The sequence below is a fragment of the Callithrix jacchus genome, chromosome 5 (genome assembly GCF_049354715.1).
Source record: "Callithrix jacchus isolate 240 chromosome 5, calJac240_pri, whole genome shotgun sequence".
Taxonomy (NCBI): Eukaryota; Metazoa; Chordata; class Mammalia; order Primates; family Cebidae; genus Callithrix; species Callithrix jacchus.
The window spans coordinates 154,819,461-154,834,150 of record NC_133506.1 but is presented as its reverse complement, the minus strand read 5'-3'; the positions used below and the strand labels follow the sequence as shown (position 1 = coordinate 154,834,150).

At 34.5% G+C, this 14,690-nt stretch overlaps 1 protein-coding gene across 17 annotated transcripts in view; it reads right to left on the bottom strand.

Moving 5' to 3' along the window:
* Positions 1-14,690, bottom strand: part of NBEA (neurobeachin) — a 730,940-nt gene that overhangs the window by 82,357 nt on the left and 633,893 nt on the right. For all 17 annotated transcript variants that reach the window (XM_078375287.1, XM_078375291.1, XM_078375289.1 and 14 more), the window contains one exon: positions 5,618-5,758. In XM_078375287.1, coding sequence (XP_078231413.1) covers positions 5,618-5,758 — 141 coding nt within the window. The remainder of the gene's footprint in view (positions 1-5,617; positions 5,759-14,690) is intronic.

Sequence of the window (14,690 nt, the reverse complement as noted above, 5' to 3'; positions counted from 1 at the left end):
TTCTCTTTACTCAACTTCTTAATTCTTCTATTTTATATGATTTTTGCTTAGTCATCTCATAATAATCTTTTAAGTCCTTTGTTTCCTGTAGTTCTGCTCTTTTCTTCTTTTCCTTCTCTTCATTCCATAAGAAGCCAAAACAAACCTCATTCATGGGAAATAGGTAGTGCCTGGGACATAACTATAGCAAAGAAAAGATGTATATTTGAAGTGACAGGAAGCACAATAAAAATCAAAGGGAAGGGAAATAACAGCTACTGAGCACTTTTCTATGCCAGGCTCTGTATTACCTAAGTTCACTGAATCCCCTCTCTCGCCCTTCAGAGTAGGTCTAATTATTCTCCTTTTACATCTGAGAAAATTCAAGGTCACATTTTAACAAATGAAGGAAACATTATTTCTACTGGCCTTTGTCTAATTCCAGAAGTTTATTTTCTCCTATTTCTTTTCTAAGAACCAAAAGGTATCTTTTAGACTCTTCCAACGGTTTCTACTAATTAACCTATGAACCTACAACACCCTAGGCTCTTGGTTAAGTATTCCTCATCTTCCTCTGAGTAAATGTGCACTGTCCTTAATGCATCAGTATTCAAGGCAAACACAACGATATTTTATTAAGTAGCACTAACTTTCAGCTTTGGTTACAATACCTGCAAAAATGCTTCTACTATACATATGTACTTTTAAGGATACAATGTGGTTTAAAGAGGCTTTAGGTTAAGCTTTCAAAATAAGCCATAATTTACACAGAAAGTTTCAAATTCTAGACATCACTTCCTTGGAATTATGATGAAATGTTTGACAAATGAGTTTTCAACAAGAGGGCTGAATATACTGAATTTGGAAGGTGAACAAGTTACTGAGTGATCAGCAAATTAGGAAAAAAATATTTAATTACTTCTGTATAGATGTTATATGTCTAGGGTAGGATGTGAAGTAAAAACATTCCAAGTAAAATGTGTCTTTGAATATCAATATCTGAAGAAACTCCAAACTCTGCTATAAGTTGATTCATGATTCGCCCAATGGCAGCTATCAGGAAAACAGTCTTTTCAGTCTCATATTGTAGACAAGTGATTTCACTGCTAGTTTGTTTAAAATAATATTTTTAATTTAAAGTAATGAAGTATGTAGTTAATTATTATTTTAAAGTAATTATTATTGTTGTCATACTAGGTACACTGAAAAAAATAACAACTTTAATGACTTTAGGTCTAAAAGGCCTAACACTTATTTTAATCTGTATTTTATTTTTGTGAACAAATTCTTAGTGATAATATTTTAATGCATTTTCTATTTCATAAACTCCTTGGAATGGGAGTGAGGAAAGCACAATTCCCCGGACCATTAGGTTAAACACTTAGTGAACCATTGGACTGATACTTTTATTTATAACCATATGACATATTTGGGCTGAGTCCCCATGGAAGCAGTCTTAGTGATCTGTCCAGAACAGTACCCACTAGCCACATGTCACTACTGAACGCCTCAAATGTTGCTATTTCAAATTGAGATGTGCTGGAAATATAGAATACACTCTGAATTTCAAAGACTCAGTACCCTCTCTCCAAAAATATAAAATGTAAAATGCCTCACTTTACATATTTATACTGGTTACATGTTGAAATGATAAAATTTTGGATATAGATTAATAAATATATTTATTAAAATTAATTTCACCTGTTTCTTTTTTACTTTAAATGTGGCTACTAGAAACTTTAAGTCACATGGTAGTTTACATTACATTTCTGTTGTGCAGCACTGCTATAGCAAGGGCATGCGTAAGATAAATACGTGTAGGATATTCTGGCATACATTTGCGGAGATTCAAGTTTGAATTCCATTTTGCTGGAATAATAAATCAAGGATAAATTCTGAGTTATGATTTGAGAAAGTGTTTAGCTGATTAGGGACAGATGAGGTTAACTTAAATCAGGCTGTTGATAACAAGCATTTTTGTGGAGTCACACTTGAAGAAGCCTTGTAAATCTGGCTTCAGACTAACTTGATTAGGTAAAAAAACAGTGAATTCCACTTTATGTATTTCAAAATACTGTCACCTATATATTCTCATTTAATTTCCCCAACAATCCATTTGATAACATTTTCTCAGAAAGGACTCCTGACATTTTTTTCTCATCCCCAAAGTACCTACAAGAGGTGTCTTGCCCCCTCCATGGTGGCGGCTCATTAAGGCAATGACTGTCATTGACGGGAACTGAGGGAGTATGAAAAGGCCTCTCAGGGTGAAAATCTCTGGTTTCAATGTTTTCTAAAAGTTTCCTTTGCTAACAGTTTTGGAGGTCCCTTTGAGAGTTCCATGTAGACTAACCTGATGAACTCAAACTGACTGTGTAGCTTAAGAAGTATATCTCTTAGGCTACTTAAGCCCAGGTACACCTTTTCTTGGCTTCCACGGAAGATCCTAGGCAGCAAATAGAACTTGAACTTTAGTGCCTTTTTCTCCTAGTTTTAAAATTTACTCCTTCTGTTGACTTTTGTGTTTGTTTCTGGTTTCTGAACAGCTAAAAAGTAATTTCCACTGTTGGCAGTAGTGATTGAGAATTTGGGTTTGGCTTTACAGTCTGATCATCTGGTGATCAGATAATCTAATCAATTAGGGGTTTTTTTTTTTGTATTCTTGTCTGTTTGCCTATTTGTGAGTTCAAATCAATTAAGAGAATATTTTATGTCCATTATAAAGAAAGCCAGCTCTTTTGAGATTTTGACAGGTACATTTTTGTGTCTTTGTTTAGTTTTGACCTATGGATGAAAATGCAGGATGGCAGTTATAAGCTCTTCATGTGTCCCTGTATATGGAATTTGAAAAGCATTTGCCTTTTGTGAGTGTAAAGTATTTTCCTACCTCTGGAATTATTATCTCCAAGAAACTAAAGATGCTCTGTTCTGACTGCTTTATAGCGATAAATAAGCACTGATATAAATCTGATATTCTCAAAATTAACAGAAACTTTAAAAATAGAACTTCTATACTTTAAAAGTTCTGGATTTAAAAAGTATTTCTTAAAAAACTTAGAAGTTTCTTAGAACATTTTAATAAAAGAATCCAAGTTCACATAATTAAGGTGAATGCTTGGATACATTAGACTGATTCAATAACTTTGGTCTAAAAATAGTTTTATGTTTTTTCCGTTAGTTTATCATTACAGAGTTTATTTTTTAAAAATAAGACTTGGGTTTGTTTTCTCAAAAAACCAGTTAGTCCAGACTTCCTTGACATCTTATGCTAGTATAAAATTATGAAAGAGACAAAATGTGTGCTCAATTAAACAATCATAATTCTGACAAAATTTTTCTTAACAAAAATAATTGCTTGTAGTTTGTCACCTATCAGTGGTTTACAAGTTACTTAAAATATACTCATACTAAATTTCTGTAGGATGTTTGTTTTTTGCCCATAATGGAGAGAATGTTTAAGGAAGACCTATAAACACTAGAGCTGTCATTTAGGTTTACAGAAAAAAATATTTTCAAAGACAGGAGATGCAGTTTCATATACTCTGCTTTACCAATGTGTTTCTAGGGCACATCAGCCTCGTACAATAGACTGGTCTGAGGTGTATCTTAGTAAGGGGAGAAAAAACGATTAAGATATTTAATTTAGTGTTCTAAGTGCTCCTCAGTCACTTTCAGTGCTCCTATCTGGACCAGAATGAGAAGGCGAGAATAAAGGAAAGAGGTTTGTTAAGAGCCTTTGCAATAATCTAGGTGAGAGACAATGGGAACCAAAATTAAGGAAAGTGCCAGAGTTAATAGAGAAAAGGAGGCAGAGATACTTAGTTGGTAGAATCTGTGGATGTCTGGTTAGATGTAAGAGGTTGGAAAAATGGAGACAATATCTAGGAAAGCTTCCCTATTTCTAGATTGAGCAGCTGAGTGAATAATCATGGCATTTAACCACAGCAGGTTCATGAGGGACATGAGGAGAGTTAATTTTTTGAAATGCCGCTTAAGGGAATGTGGGACATTCAGGTAGAAATATGTAGTGGGCACTTGGAAATACAGGTCAGGAACCCATGAGAAATGTTTGCAAAGAAGACAGAAGAAGAAGACAGAAGCTGGAAATCACTAGCTTATAACCGGATGACACAGCCCAGCTGAACTATAAAGAAAATTCCTGGGGAATAGGAAGATAAAGGAAAATAATCTGAGCAGAAGACTGACCAGAGCAGTCAGGATGACAGGAGGAAAACCAGGAGAGGATATTCTAAGACGAACCTTAAAAGAAAATTTCAAGGAGAGAAGATGAGCAACGGCGTGAAATGCAAGAGACACCACAGGTAAGAAATGGGAAGCTCTATCTACATAATATGTGACCTCCCCCAAAACAATTCAGTAAAGTGATGGGTGTGGAATTGGAATCAACCAGGCTAAAGACCAAATGGGAGGTGATAAAGTAGAGGGAACACATACAGTGAGCTGCAGGACAACCAACAGAGGTTGTGCTTTCAGGAATCGGACCAGGTGGGGAGAGAGAGAGGAAATAACTGTGGAGTGGGCAGGGGCTGGCAGGAGGCTTTTTTTTTTTTTTTAGATCAGTGAGACTTGAATGTATTTATGTCTTAGGAGAAAGGGAAAAGTAACAGAAATAGGTTTTCAAAACATTTGGAAACTGGTTTTAAAATATGCTGCCCAAGAAGCAAGAATGAGAGGGTTGGGGGAGAGTCAGTGCCAGTGTGCGTCATTTGTGAGAACAGAGGCAGGGTATTAAGGATGCACTCCAGGGCTAGGCATGGTGGCTCACACCTGTAATCCCAGTGCTTTGGGAGGTGAGGTGGCAGGATCACTGGAGCCCAGAAGCTCCAGACCAGCGTGGGCAACAAAGTAAGATCCCATGTTTAAAAATGATAGCCGGGCTGGATGTGGTGGCTCACGCCTGTAATCCCAGCACTTTGGGAGGCTAAGGTGGGTGGATCACCTGAGGTCTGGAGTTCTTGAGAGCAGCCTGACCAACATGACGAAACCCCATCTCTACTAAAAATACAAAAATTATCCAGGTGTGGTGGTAGGCACCTGTAATCCCAACTACTTGGGAGGCTGAGGCAGGAGAATTGCTTGAACCCGGGAGCTGGAGGGTGCAATGAGCCAAGATTGTGCCACTGCACTCCAGCCTGGATGACAGAGTGAGACTCCATTTCAAAATAATAATAATAATAATAATAATAATAATAGAAACATAGCTGGGCAAGATGTTGCATGCCTGTGGTCCTAGTTACTCAGGAGGCTGAGGTGGGAGGATCCTTTGAGCCCAGGAGTTCAAAGCTGTAGTGAACTATGATAGTGCTACTGCACTCTAGCCTCAGTGGCAGAGTGAGAAACCCTGTCACTGAAAAAAAAAAAAGTGTACTCAATTTACTGGTTTGGTTTAAGCTCATAATACCTAGCATTAGATAAGTATCTTCCTAATCCAACTTTGCAAATGAGACAACTCATTAAAAAAATTCATTTCTTGCTAGTTTGGAATTTTTAATTTCTACTTAATTGGTCTCTAATCTTTGTTTAGGACAAATTACAAGTGTATTTGATTTTTGTTTAATTTACTTATGTTAAAAATTTTAAGGTATTAAAGGCAAACTAACTCCATGAAGATACTCACAATTCGAACAAGCCAGGATAAAGTGGACGTTGCCGTTGAATAATGGGTATTATAATGGTAGGGTGGGCTCTGGTCATCTTCCCAGGTCTCATAGCGCTCTGCATAAAACACAGCTCTCTTTGGGTTCAAAGCACCAATTGGCTATTAAAAGAAAAACATAATTTGTTTAATACAGTCATACTAGACATCTGAGATAATAAATCTTCATACTTTCAATATTTCACTGTTAATTCAATTTAGCCACACAGCATAAATATGTTACTTTGTATTACATTTTTAACCACACTGGATGTTGACATTAATTACAAATTGTTGCACTGGTTAAAACTGCCCAAGAGGATGATTCATAGTACAAAGTTTCCAGACTTTCCCAACAGCCTTTGTAAACTAGATAATCAGAGGTGACCTCGTTTAAACTGTTAAGGCCACACCAACAGTTTTGTTATTATCCTTCTACTTAATAAGCTACATAATAAATGTATTTGGAATACAGAAAATTCAATGGGGAGAAGGTGAAGGGATTGACCATTTGACAACTGTATTAGTGAAAACCTTGTCTTAACAGCCAGTAACCCACAGTGTGAAAGACAACCCTCCATATGGAACCTTGACGGAATGTTAGTCTCATTCTGTGCGTATACAGATGGAACAACTATCCTTTTTATTGTTAAACTATACACCTAAGGGTGATGGAATGATCAGGAAATTCAGATTCCCTGGAAAGCACTTTGCTGAGGCCACTAAGACCTCTCCTATCAGTACTACCATCCTATTTACTGATTATGATGCTAATCTCTAAAGAGGAGTATAAGGATTTCTTCAATAAAGCATGTGCTAATTGCATCACAGTCTCAAAATTTTACCACATCTAATCATTAGGAATTTTCAGCATACCATCTTCATGATTTCAAATAGCAAACTGCCTTAGCTTAAGTTTTTGTCTGATTTTGGATTAATGGTATACAGAGTCCGCGCTTATGGTATCAAATAAGCACATTATTTTGACTTAGGTTGCATACTATAAAAGTAAGTAAGTGTATGGAGAAAACAAAAGAAGAGTACTAGGTACAATATCTAACTACTTTATTTCAAAATTTAATATATATAATTAACTATGAAGATCTCTCGAAGGCTTAATTTCAACGAGAAGTAGTAGAAAATTAGTGTTTCAATGGGGCACATAATGTCACACAAGAGAGAAAGATTCATTTATAAATTGTTATGAGCTTTTTCTTCTGGCCTCGGGAGACTAATTCGAATAACACAAGGAGGTCAGCAGTAAAAAGTCTGTTAGAATTTCCATAATAAACTCTTATTTGCAATGGTGCTTATCCTGAATATTTAAATTATTTGTAAATTATGTTCATTTTTTGTTAACTTTAATTTTATGACTTAACAAAGACTCAACAATTTATCTAAAAGCTGTATTTTTCATGCACATGAATGTTAATATTTTAAAGTTCCTAAACTTTTTTGTCTTAATTTTGTAAAACAAAGTATGACAGTATAAAAATTTAGATTTAAAAAAATGTTCTAAGGTCTAAACTTTATTGTGTTAAATTTCATTAATTATCTCTCAAATCTCTTTAGATAGATATAAAAAAAGGCAATGTAATTTTGTTGAACATTGCATAAAATCTTAATAATATTTAAAACAAGTACATAATTACATTTTTGTTAAAAGAGTAGTTGTTATAAAGTGAAACGAATGTAAGGTCTGTTAGGGAACTGAAGTGATGAGTTTTTCATTTAAAATTACCTACATATTTATACTTTACTAGATGTTCAGATATGTTTTTCTAATTCAGTAAGTATATTTTTCAAAACATTGAAAATGTTCAATACTTTGCTCTGTCGTGAATATGCTGACAGACCTTTCACCTGCATAAATGTCTGTGCAATCCCTAAGGACTGACCCTATCTGATATTGTTTGTCCTGTAAAATCTCACAAAATATTCTTTAAAAAGGAGCATGGCTCATCCTCTAATCTTTTCCAGTCTTACACTACAGGAAAAGGAAAAGTAAATACTTGTTTTTTGATTTTACTGAAGTTACATCGAAGTCATTGTATTGGAGTGTTTTACAGAATAATACTTCGTAGGGAACAGCTGCACAGTATTAAAGTCTGTATATGCTTCCATTAGTAACTTCTTAAAATATATCTATAGTTTTGAATTTTTATCTAATAAGGTTAGATATGATGTTTATGAAACATAATGTATGTGATTTGCTTTGTACTTACTATTTTTCTATCATTTTGCTTCTAATAGTTAAATAGCAAAAAATCATTTGAAAGCAAAAAGCTTCAAAATGTTTGTTTAGGGAAGTGAGAATTTTGTCATAGATGACATATTTTCTTAAGAGATCCTAAAAGATATCCTATGTTATCATATTTATCCAACTATCAATCAATTACCTACTTACCTACATACTGACAAGGTTGTAAGTTTGCTGTCCTTTAAAAATTTTAGCAAATACTGGAATGTCAATATCATTTGATTTTGGCATATGAATATGGTAAGAATTCTGGTCAAAAGGTAAGGCTATATTTAATAAATTTATAAATTTACTTTGCAATATTTTTCAATTTTCATCATAGTATATCAATAAATAGTTTCCTCTTCTGTCAAACAGTGGGCTTTTGGAAACAGCGACTTCTGTGCTTTTTAGGTGTTACCATATATACAAAGGTTTAACTGAAAGTTTAAAGCCTGCTTTTAGATTTATTGCTGTTTTGTCTTTTTTATTTTTTATGTTACAGGTGAACACTGTAACAAATAGGAAAAAATGGTACAAAAAGATAGTGCAAAAATGAAAAATAAAATTTCTATTCCTATAAAGCTTTATTATAATTCAGTTTTAAAAACTGCTAAAAGGCCTATGTAACTTGCAAAAAAGCACTATTTCCAACATGAAAGAATCAAAGGAGAGACTAATGTATAAAAATTTGCATTCCTTATAAAACTCGCAGGAAATTACATGTATAGCATTAGGATGTCCACATGAAACACTACTGTAGTTATTGAAGAAATAATGTTGAGAATTTTCTCTACTATTATCACTCAATTTCCCTGTTTTGACCACCAAACACAGAAATCTGTCTCAAACTTCAGTGCTACACCAAGGTTAGTTTTCCTAAAAAAACAAAAAACAAAAACCTTTGTGACTTTATTACATGAAACAAAAATCCTACCAGATGTTTGTGGGGATTTACCTCATCCTAAGGCTCTGAGAAATACTACTGTAAATAAAATTGTTTCAATGTGCTTACTCCAGTGTTTCTCTTTATTTACTTTTTATTTTTAACAAGAATCACATCCCTCTTTTATTTTTAGAACAACTGTTTAGATGCAATACCTTAGTTTGTGCTTTGAAAAATTCTGGTGTGTATCTGTGTGTATTTCTCGGTGCTAACTTTTCCTTTAGTTTCATCTTCCTGTTTCCCCTTTCTGTCCTCTTAGCGTTGATCTATCAATATTTTCATCTTTTCAAACCTTACACATTGTGTCAAGTCCTTTTCTTAGAACAGGTATACAATATATAAATTTAATAAGCCAAAATGACTGACAAAAATTATATAAATAAAACAAACTGGATAAATGGTATTATATGAGACATCAGAAGAGCTTTTAGAGATCATAAAAGTCTGAGCACAGAGCTAGATTAATTTCAATAAATAAAGATAAATAGATGTGGATTAAGTTGATGAATGGTCAATGTCATCAAAGTAGATTATAATTTTCAAGAAAAGATAACTGTCAAGGAGCAATCAGAGGCCTAGTTAAAGCAGTGTCAATAACACTTAATTCTAATACATGATAAAAAGCTGAAAATGATAAGAAGGTTCATGGTACTAGGATTCTATTATATAGGTTGAGCGTCTTTAAAAAATTTGACATCAAAATCCTCCAAATTCCACAACTTTTGGCATGCCAACATGACTCTATAAGTGAAAAATTCCACACATACGTACGTAACACAAGCTTGTTTCATGCATAAAATTGTTAAAAAAAAAACCTGTATAAGGTGACCTGTAGGCTATATGGAATATAGTGTATGTAAAAATGAAATAATTTTTTGTTTAGACTTCGGTCTGTTCCCAAGCTATCTCACTGTGTATATGCAAATATTCCAAAATCTGAAATAATCTGAAGTCTGAAACACTTCTGGTCCCAAGCATTATGGATAAGGCATCCTCAAACTTGCACACACAGTATGTTCAAGAGTTCACTACTGATATTATAACTAATGATACTATTATTTGTATAACATATTGTCATCACATCCATTTTCTAGACTGATTTTCATAAGTCTCTGAGGTCAGCAAGGCATTCATTATGAACCTAATCTCATAACAAGGAAACAGATACCTGGGTCTCCACATTTCACACTACTGCACTGCTTTTTCATTTCTAAATAAGAAATTATGATCTTAATGTGACTTTATTTTTTAATAGAGATGAACTCTCACTATGCTACCCAGACTGGTCTTGAACTCCTGTCCTCAAGTGATCCTTCTGCCTTGGCCTACCAAAGTGGTGGCATTACAGGTATAAGCCAGTACACCTGGCCTTTCACGTGACTTTTTTCTTTCATAACTGCCTATTTATTCCTCATTCATTATAGATCCGAAGAAATGGAAGGATACATTGAGGTCTACTTGACCAATCTCTTACAGATGAGGGCGCTGAAGAAAAGTCAAATGAAGATCACGTTGCTGGTCAGTGGCCAGATGTCCCACAGAACCAGCCACAGCTCTCTGCTAGATACATGCAGCTAGAAGCTGGGTACATTTGACAGATTTGTCTGGCTTCTAACAGTAGTTTTTAGTGATCTCAATATTTTTAAGACATCCAAACTTCTAACACACCTAAGTTATCTTGTTATCTTTTGTAATCAAGGGCTTGAAAATCCTTAGAAGAGCTTTGAGAGTTTTTACCTTTTTTTTTTTTTTTGGTCATGAACTATCTGTCATCATTCTGAAAATTGTTATGACAACATAGAAATCGTATCTACAGACACTTCTGTGCTCAAGTAAATTCCTGGCCTCCCTTTTTATCTGACTAAGGAACTTCACTCATTCTCTGGAAGTTTTTCAAATTGCATCTGTAAAGCCTTACATAACACCATCTTGTAATAGGCAACTTTGTAACCTTTTTAACCCAGTAGTAGGCCTTTGAGGAAACTGTCTTTTATTCATCTTTTTATTCAGTACCTGAACCTTTTAAAGTGAGCAATAAACGCTAAATGAATGAAGACTGATTAACCCAATTATATAATATTATATAAAATTTCTATGTGGAAATTTTAGAAATAAATTTTATGCAAAAATCAAGACATAACAAAGTGAAAAATATTCATAGCATATAAGATAAAGAGCTAGTTTCCTTAAAAATGTCCTCTTACAAATCAATGAGAAGCTAATGAACAATCTAATTAAATGAGGAAATGATATGATGAATAGACAATTCACAGAATAATGAATACCAATTTTCTACAGATATAAGAAAAAATAGTACCAGTTCCTACAATGTAATGGATATCTATGCTTTTTTCTGTTAGCATTCATTATGCCTTCTTCCTCTGTGAACCATTCCTTCCCTACTCTTGGTTTACCTGGTGCAGGTGAGCTGACCTCCTTACCTGACTCCCTGGGCAGGCATGGGATCTAGACCTGTCAGTCATAATATTTTATTCATAGTACTATGACTGCTGCAGAAATGGGCACATGATTCAACCTGATCAGAAGAAACTTTGCTGCAAGTGTCTGGTAAAAAGCTCTCTTTTACTAGTGGGGTTGCAAAGGCATCACTACCGTAACAGGGAAGCCTGCTTGAGAATGAAGCCAATGTAGAAAAGTAACAGAGGTCTGAATCCTGGTAACTCCGGTGAGCACTTGGATCCTGTTTTCCTGAACTGACCCATCCCTGGATTTCTCAGTTATATGGACTAATAAAATGCATATTTTAAATTAAAGCCAGTGTAAGTTGACTTTCTATTACATGTAATCAAAAGCCGTAAGTATATTCACAATTGTTAAAATGTCAAACAAAAACTATTTTTATTGACTAGATTGTCAAAAACTGTTAAGTTTCATAATACACAGTATTGGCCAGGGTATAGGAAAACATGGTATCTCATAATGCTGTTGGCAAATAAATCGGTATAAATTTCTTGTGGGGAAAATTGGTAGTATTTTTTTAAAAATTCATGTAGTTTTGGTCAAATAATTCTACTTCGTGTAATTTATTTTTTGAAGAATATACATGACGTCTATCGAGAGTTGTTTCTGGGCAGTGAGAATGAGGAGACTTCAGTCTTCCCTTTATACTCCTTTTTTACTGTTTAATCATGAATTTGGTTTATCTCACAGAGAGAATTTTAGATGGCTTTGCAATTATGTGACCAAGAAATATTTTTTACATGGGAACATTTTAACTCTGATAAATTTAAATTAACTATATTAACTTTATATCTTGGCTAGTAAGTGTTATTGACCAAATGTTTCCAAATATAAATTTCTATTATGAGCCGGGGCAGTAGTTCACACCTGTAATCCCAGCACTTTGGGAGGCCAAGGCGGGCAGACCCCTTTGAGGTCAGAAGTTAGAGAGCAGCCTGGCTAACATGATGAAACACCATCTCTACTAAAAATACAAAAATTAGCCAGGTATGGAGGTGGGCACTTATAATCCTAGCCACGTGGGAGGCTGAGGCAGGAGAAATGCCTGAATTCGGGAGGTAGAGATGATTCTGAGCCAAGATTGTACCACTGCACTCCAGCCTGGGTGACAGAGCGAGACAATGTCTCAGAAAAAAAAAAATCCCAAAACCTTTTATTATCAATCTTCACTGATACTTGAATCAGCATACATCGAAACCTTGATAGTTACAAGGAGTTAAATGACAACACGAGGAACAAAAAGATAAATCCAGAAGCTGTTTATCATACGCCAATGCCTGGCATATAATAAACACATGCAAAATATTGGCTGTTACTATGTTCTATAAGATAACAGGCATGTTCTCTTAAATGAGTTAATATCATGAAAAAAGGGAGGGTAGTAGGGTGGCTGGGAGCTTTTCTAACCTTTAGACAGTTAAGACAGAAGAATCAGATGTACCATGTGGTTGTTGACTGAATCCTGGCTTAAGTAAAACAATTTTTAAGATACATGGGAGATAATTAGAAAAGCCTGATTATAGGCACAGTATTAGATAATATTAGGGAACTGTGAGAAGTTCTGTTGGATGTAATCATGGTGATATGATTATATGGGAAAATACTATTTTTCATACTGAAATATTTAGGGGTAAAGTATGATATATTTAATTTGTTTAAAAATACTTCAGTAAACCAATAAAAGCTAAACTGTCCATAATTATAACATGTAGCTATTGGTTAATGGTTATTGTTATTGGTACTTTTTCTTTGTTTAAAAATTTTCATAGTAAAGTTAAAATCCATTGTACTCTATTTTGAGTACAAAAACAAGCAAAACCTTTCCAATCAATCCAAGTCTTTCTGTGTTTTGGGTTGTTCTAAGTAAGAATGCTTTAAATGAGTTAAAATTTTTTTTCTCTAAAATATGTTAAAACCGTGTTCCTTAAGCGTGGACTAAACATTCCCTTTGCATTTTCATACTGTTAATTGGCTTAATGTGGCCTTTAGTCATCAGATAAACTTCAGCAAATCACTACACAATTTTCAAATATATTATTAAGGGATAGAACCTGAAGTCAAGAAACATTAATAAAGAGAGGTGTTAAGATGACATTTTTCTATTAATTGAATCTATTTCTTTTTATACTTTTTCATAGGGTGGAACTGAGTATATGATGAAGAAAGATCATCTTTGATCTAAAGTTGCATTTTGATTAGCAAAATCTATTAGCACTTGGCTGGGCATGGTGGCTCACACCAGTAATCCCTGCAGTTTGGGAGGCTGAGGTGGGTGAATCACTTGAGGTCAGGAGTTCGAGAGCAGCCTGGCCCACATGGTGAAACCCCATCTCTACAAAAAACACAAAAATCAGCTGGGTGTGGTGGCACAGTTACCAAATAATAGGTAACAAATGAAAGAAAATCATAGCTACTGGGGAGGCTGAGACAGGAGAATAGTTTGAATCTGGGAGGTGAAGGATGCAGTGAGCTGAGATTGCACCATTGCACTTTAGCCTGGGTGACCAGAGCAAAACTCTGTCTCAAAAAAAAAAAATTATTGGCATTATTTTTTTAAATTTAATTTTCTGTAGAGACAGGGTTTGACTATGTTGATCTCAGATTGGTCCCAAACTCCTGGCCTTGAGCAATCCTCCTGACTTGGCCTCCCAAAGTGTTGGGATTACAGACATGAGACACCACACCCAGCTTTAAGCACTTTCATAGGAATGTTAGTCCCACATAGGACCAAAAGCTTTGGAGGTGTGGAATGACTCACTGACTGCTTTTGACTCTTCTGCTCATATCTGACATGACTGTCCATTGTGCAGGATATTTTAAAACATTACATTCTTGTTGGGTAATAGGGAGAGTTTTTCTTTCTTTCTTTCTTTATTATTATTTTGGTAGCATATAAAAACTGCCAGGGCATTTAGAAAAGGTGGAAGGCATCTAGAAGATAAATTAATCACTAGCTTTTTTTTTTTTTTTAAAAGAATATCCTACCTATGTATTTTGGAGAAATAATAGGTAACAAATGGAAGAAAATGCAATCTATATAACCAGTGCAATTCATCATAGCATTGTGAGGATAACACAAGAAAATCTATGTAAGATGCTTAGGACAATGCCTGGCATATAATAAACACATGCAAAATATTGGCTATAATTGTTATCACTGTCCCAGGATAATTCCTAAGAAAATTAGTTTCATATATGTTAGTGAAAAGTAAACACTCTCACCTACAAACAGTGGAGCATCTGAAATCTTCATGTGTCAGTTCTAGTTTTCCAGGTATTAGAAGGTATTAGTAGAAGGATAATGATGGGGCTACAAATTAGTTTCAAGATTACTTCTAATTGCTTAATATCCTGTTTCAGTGGGAAAGAACGGTTAAAGGAGACTGAGT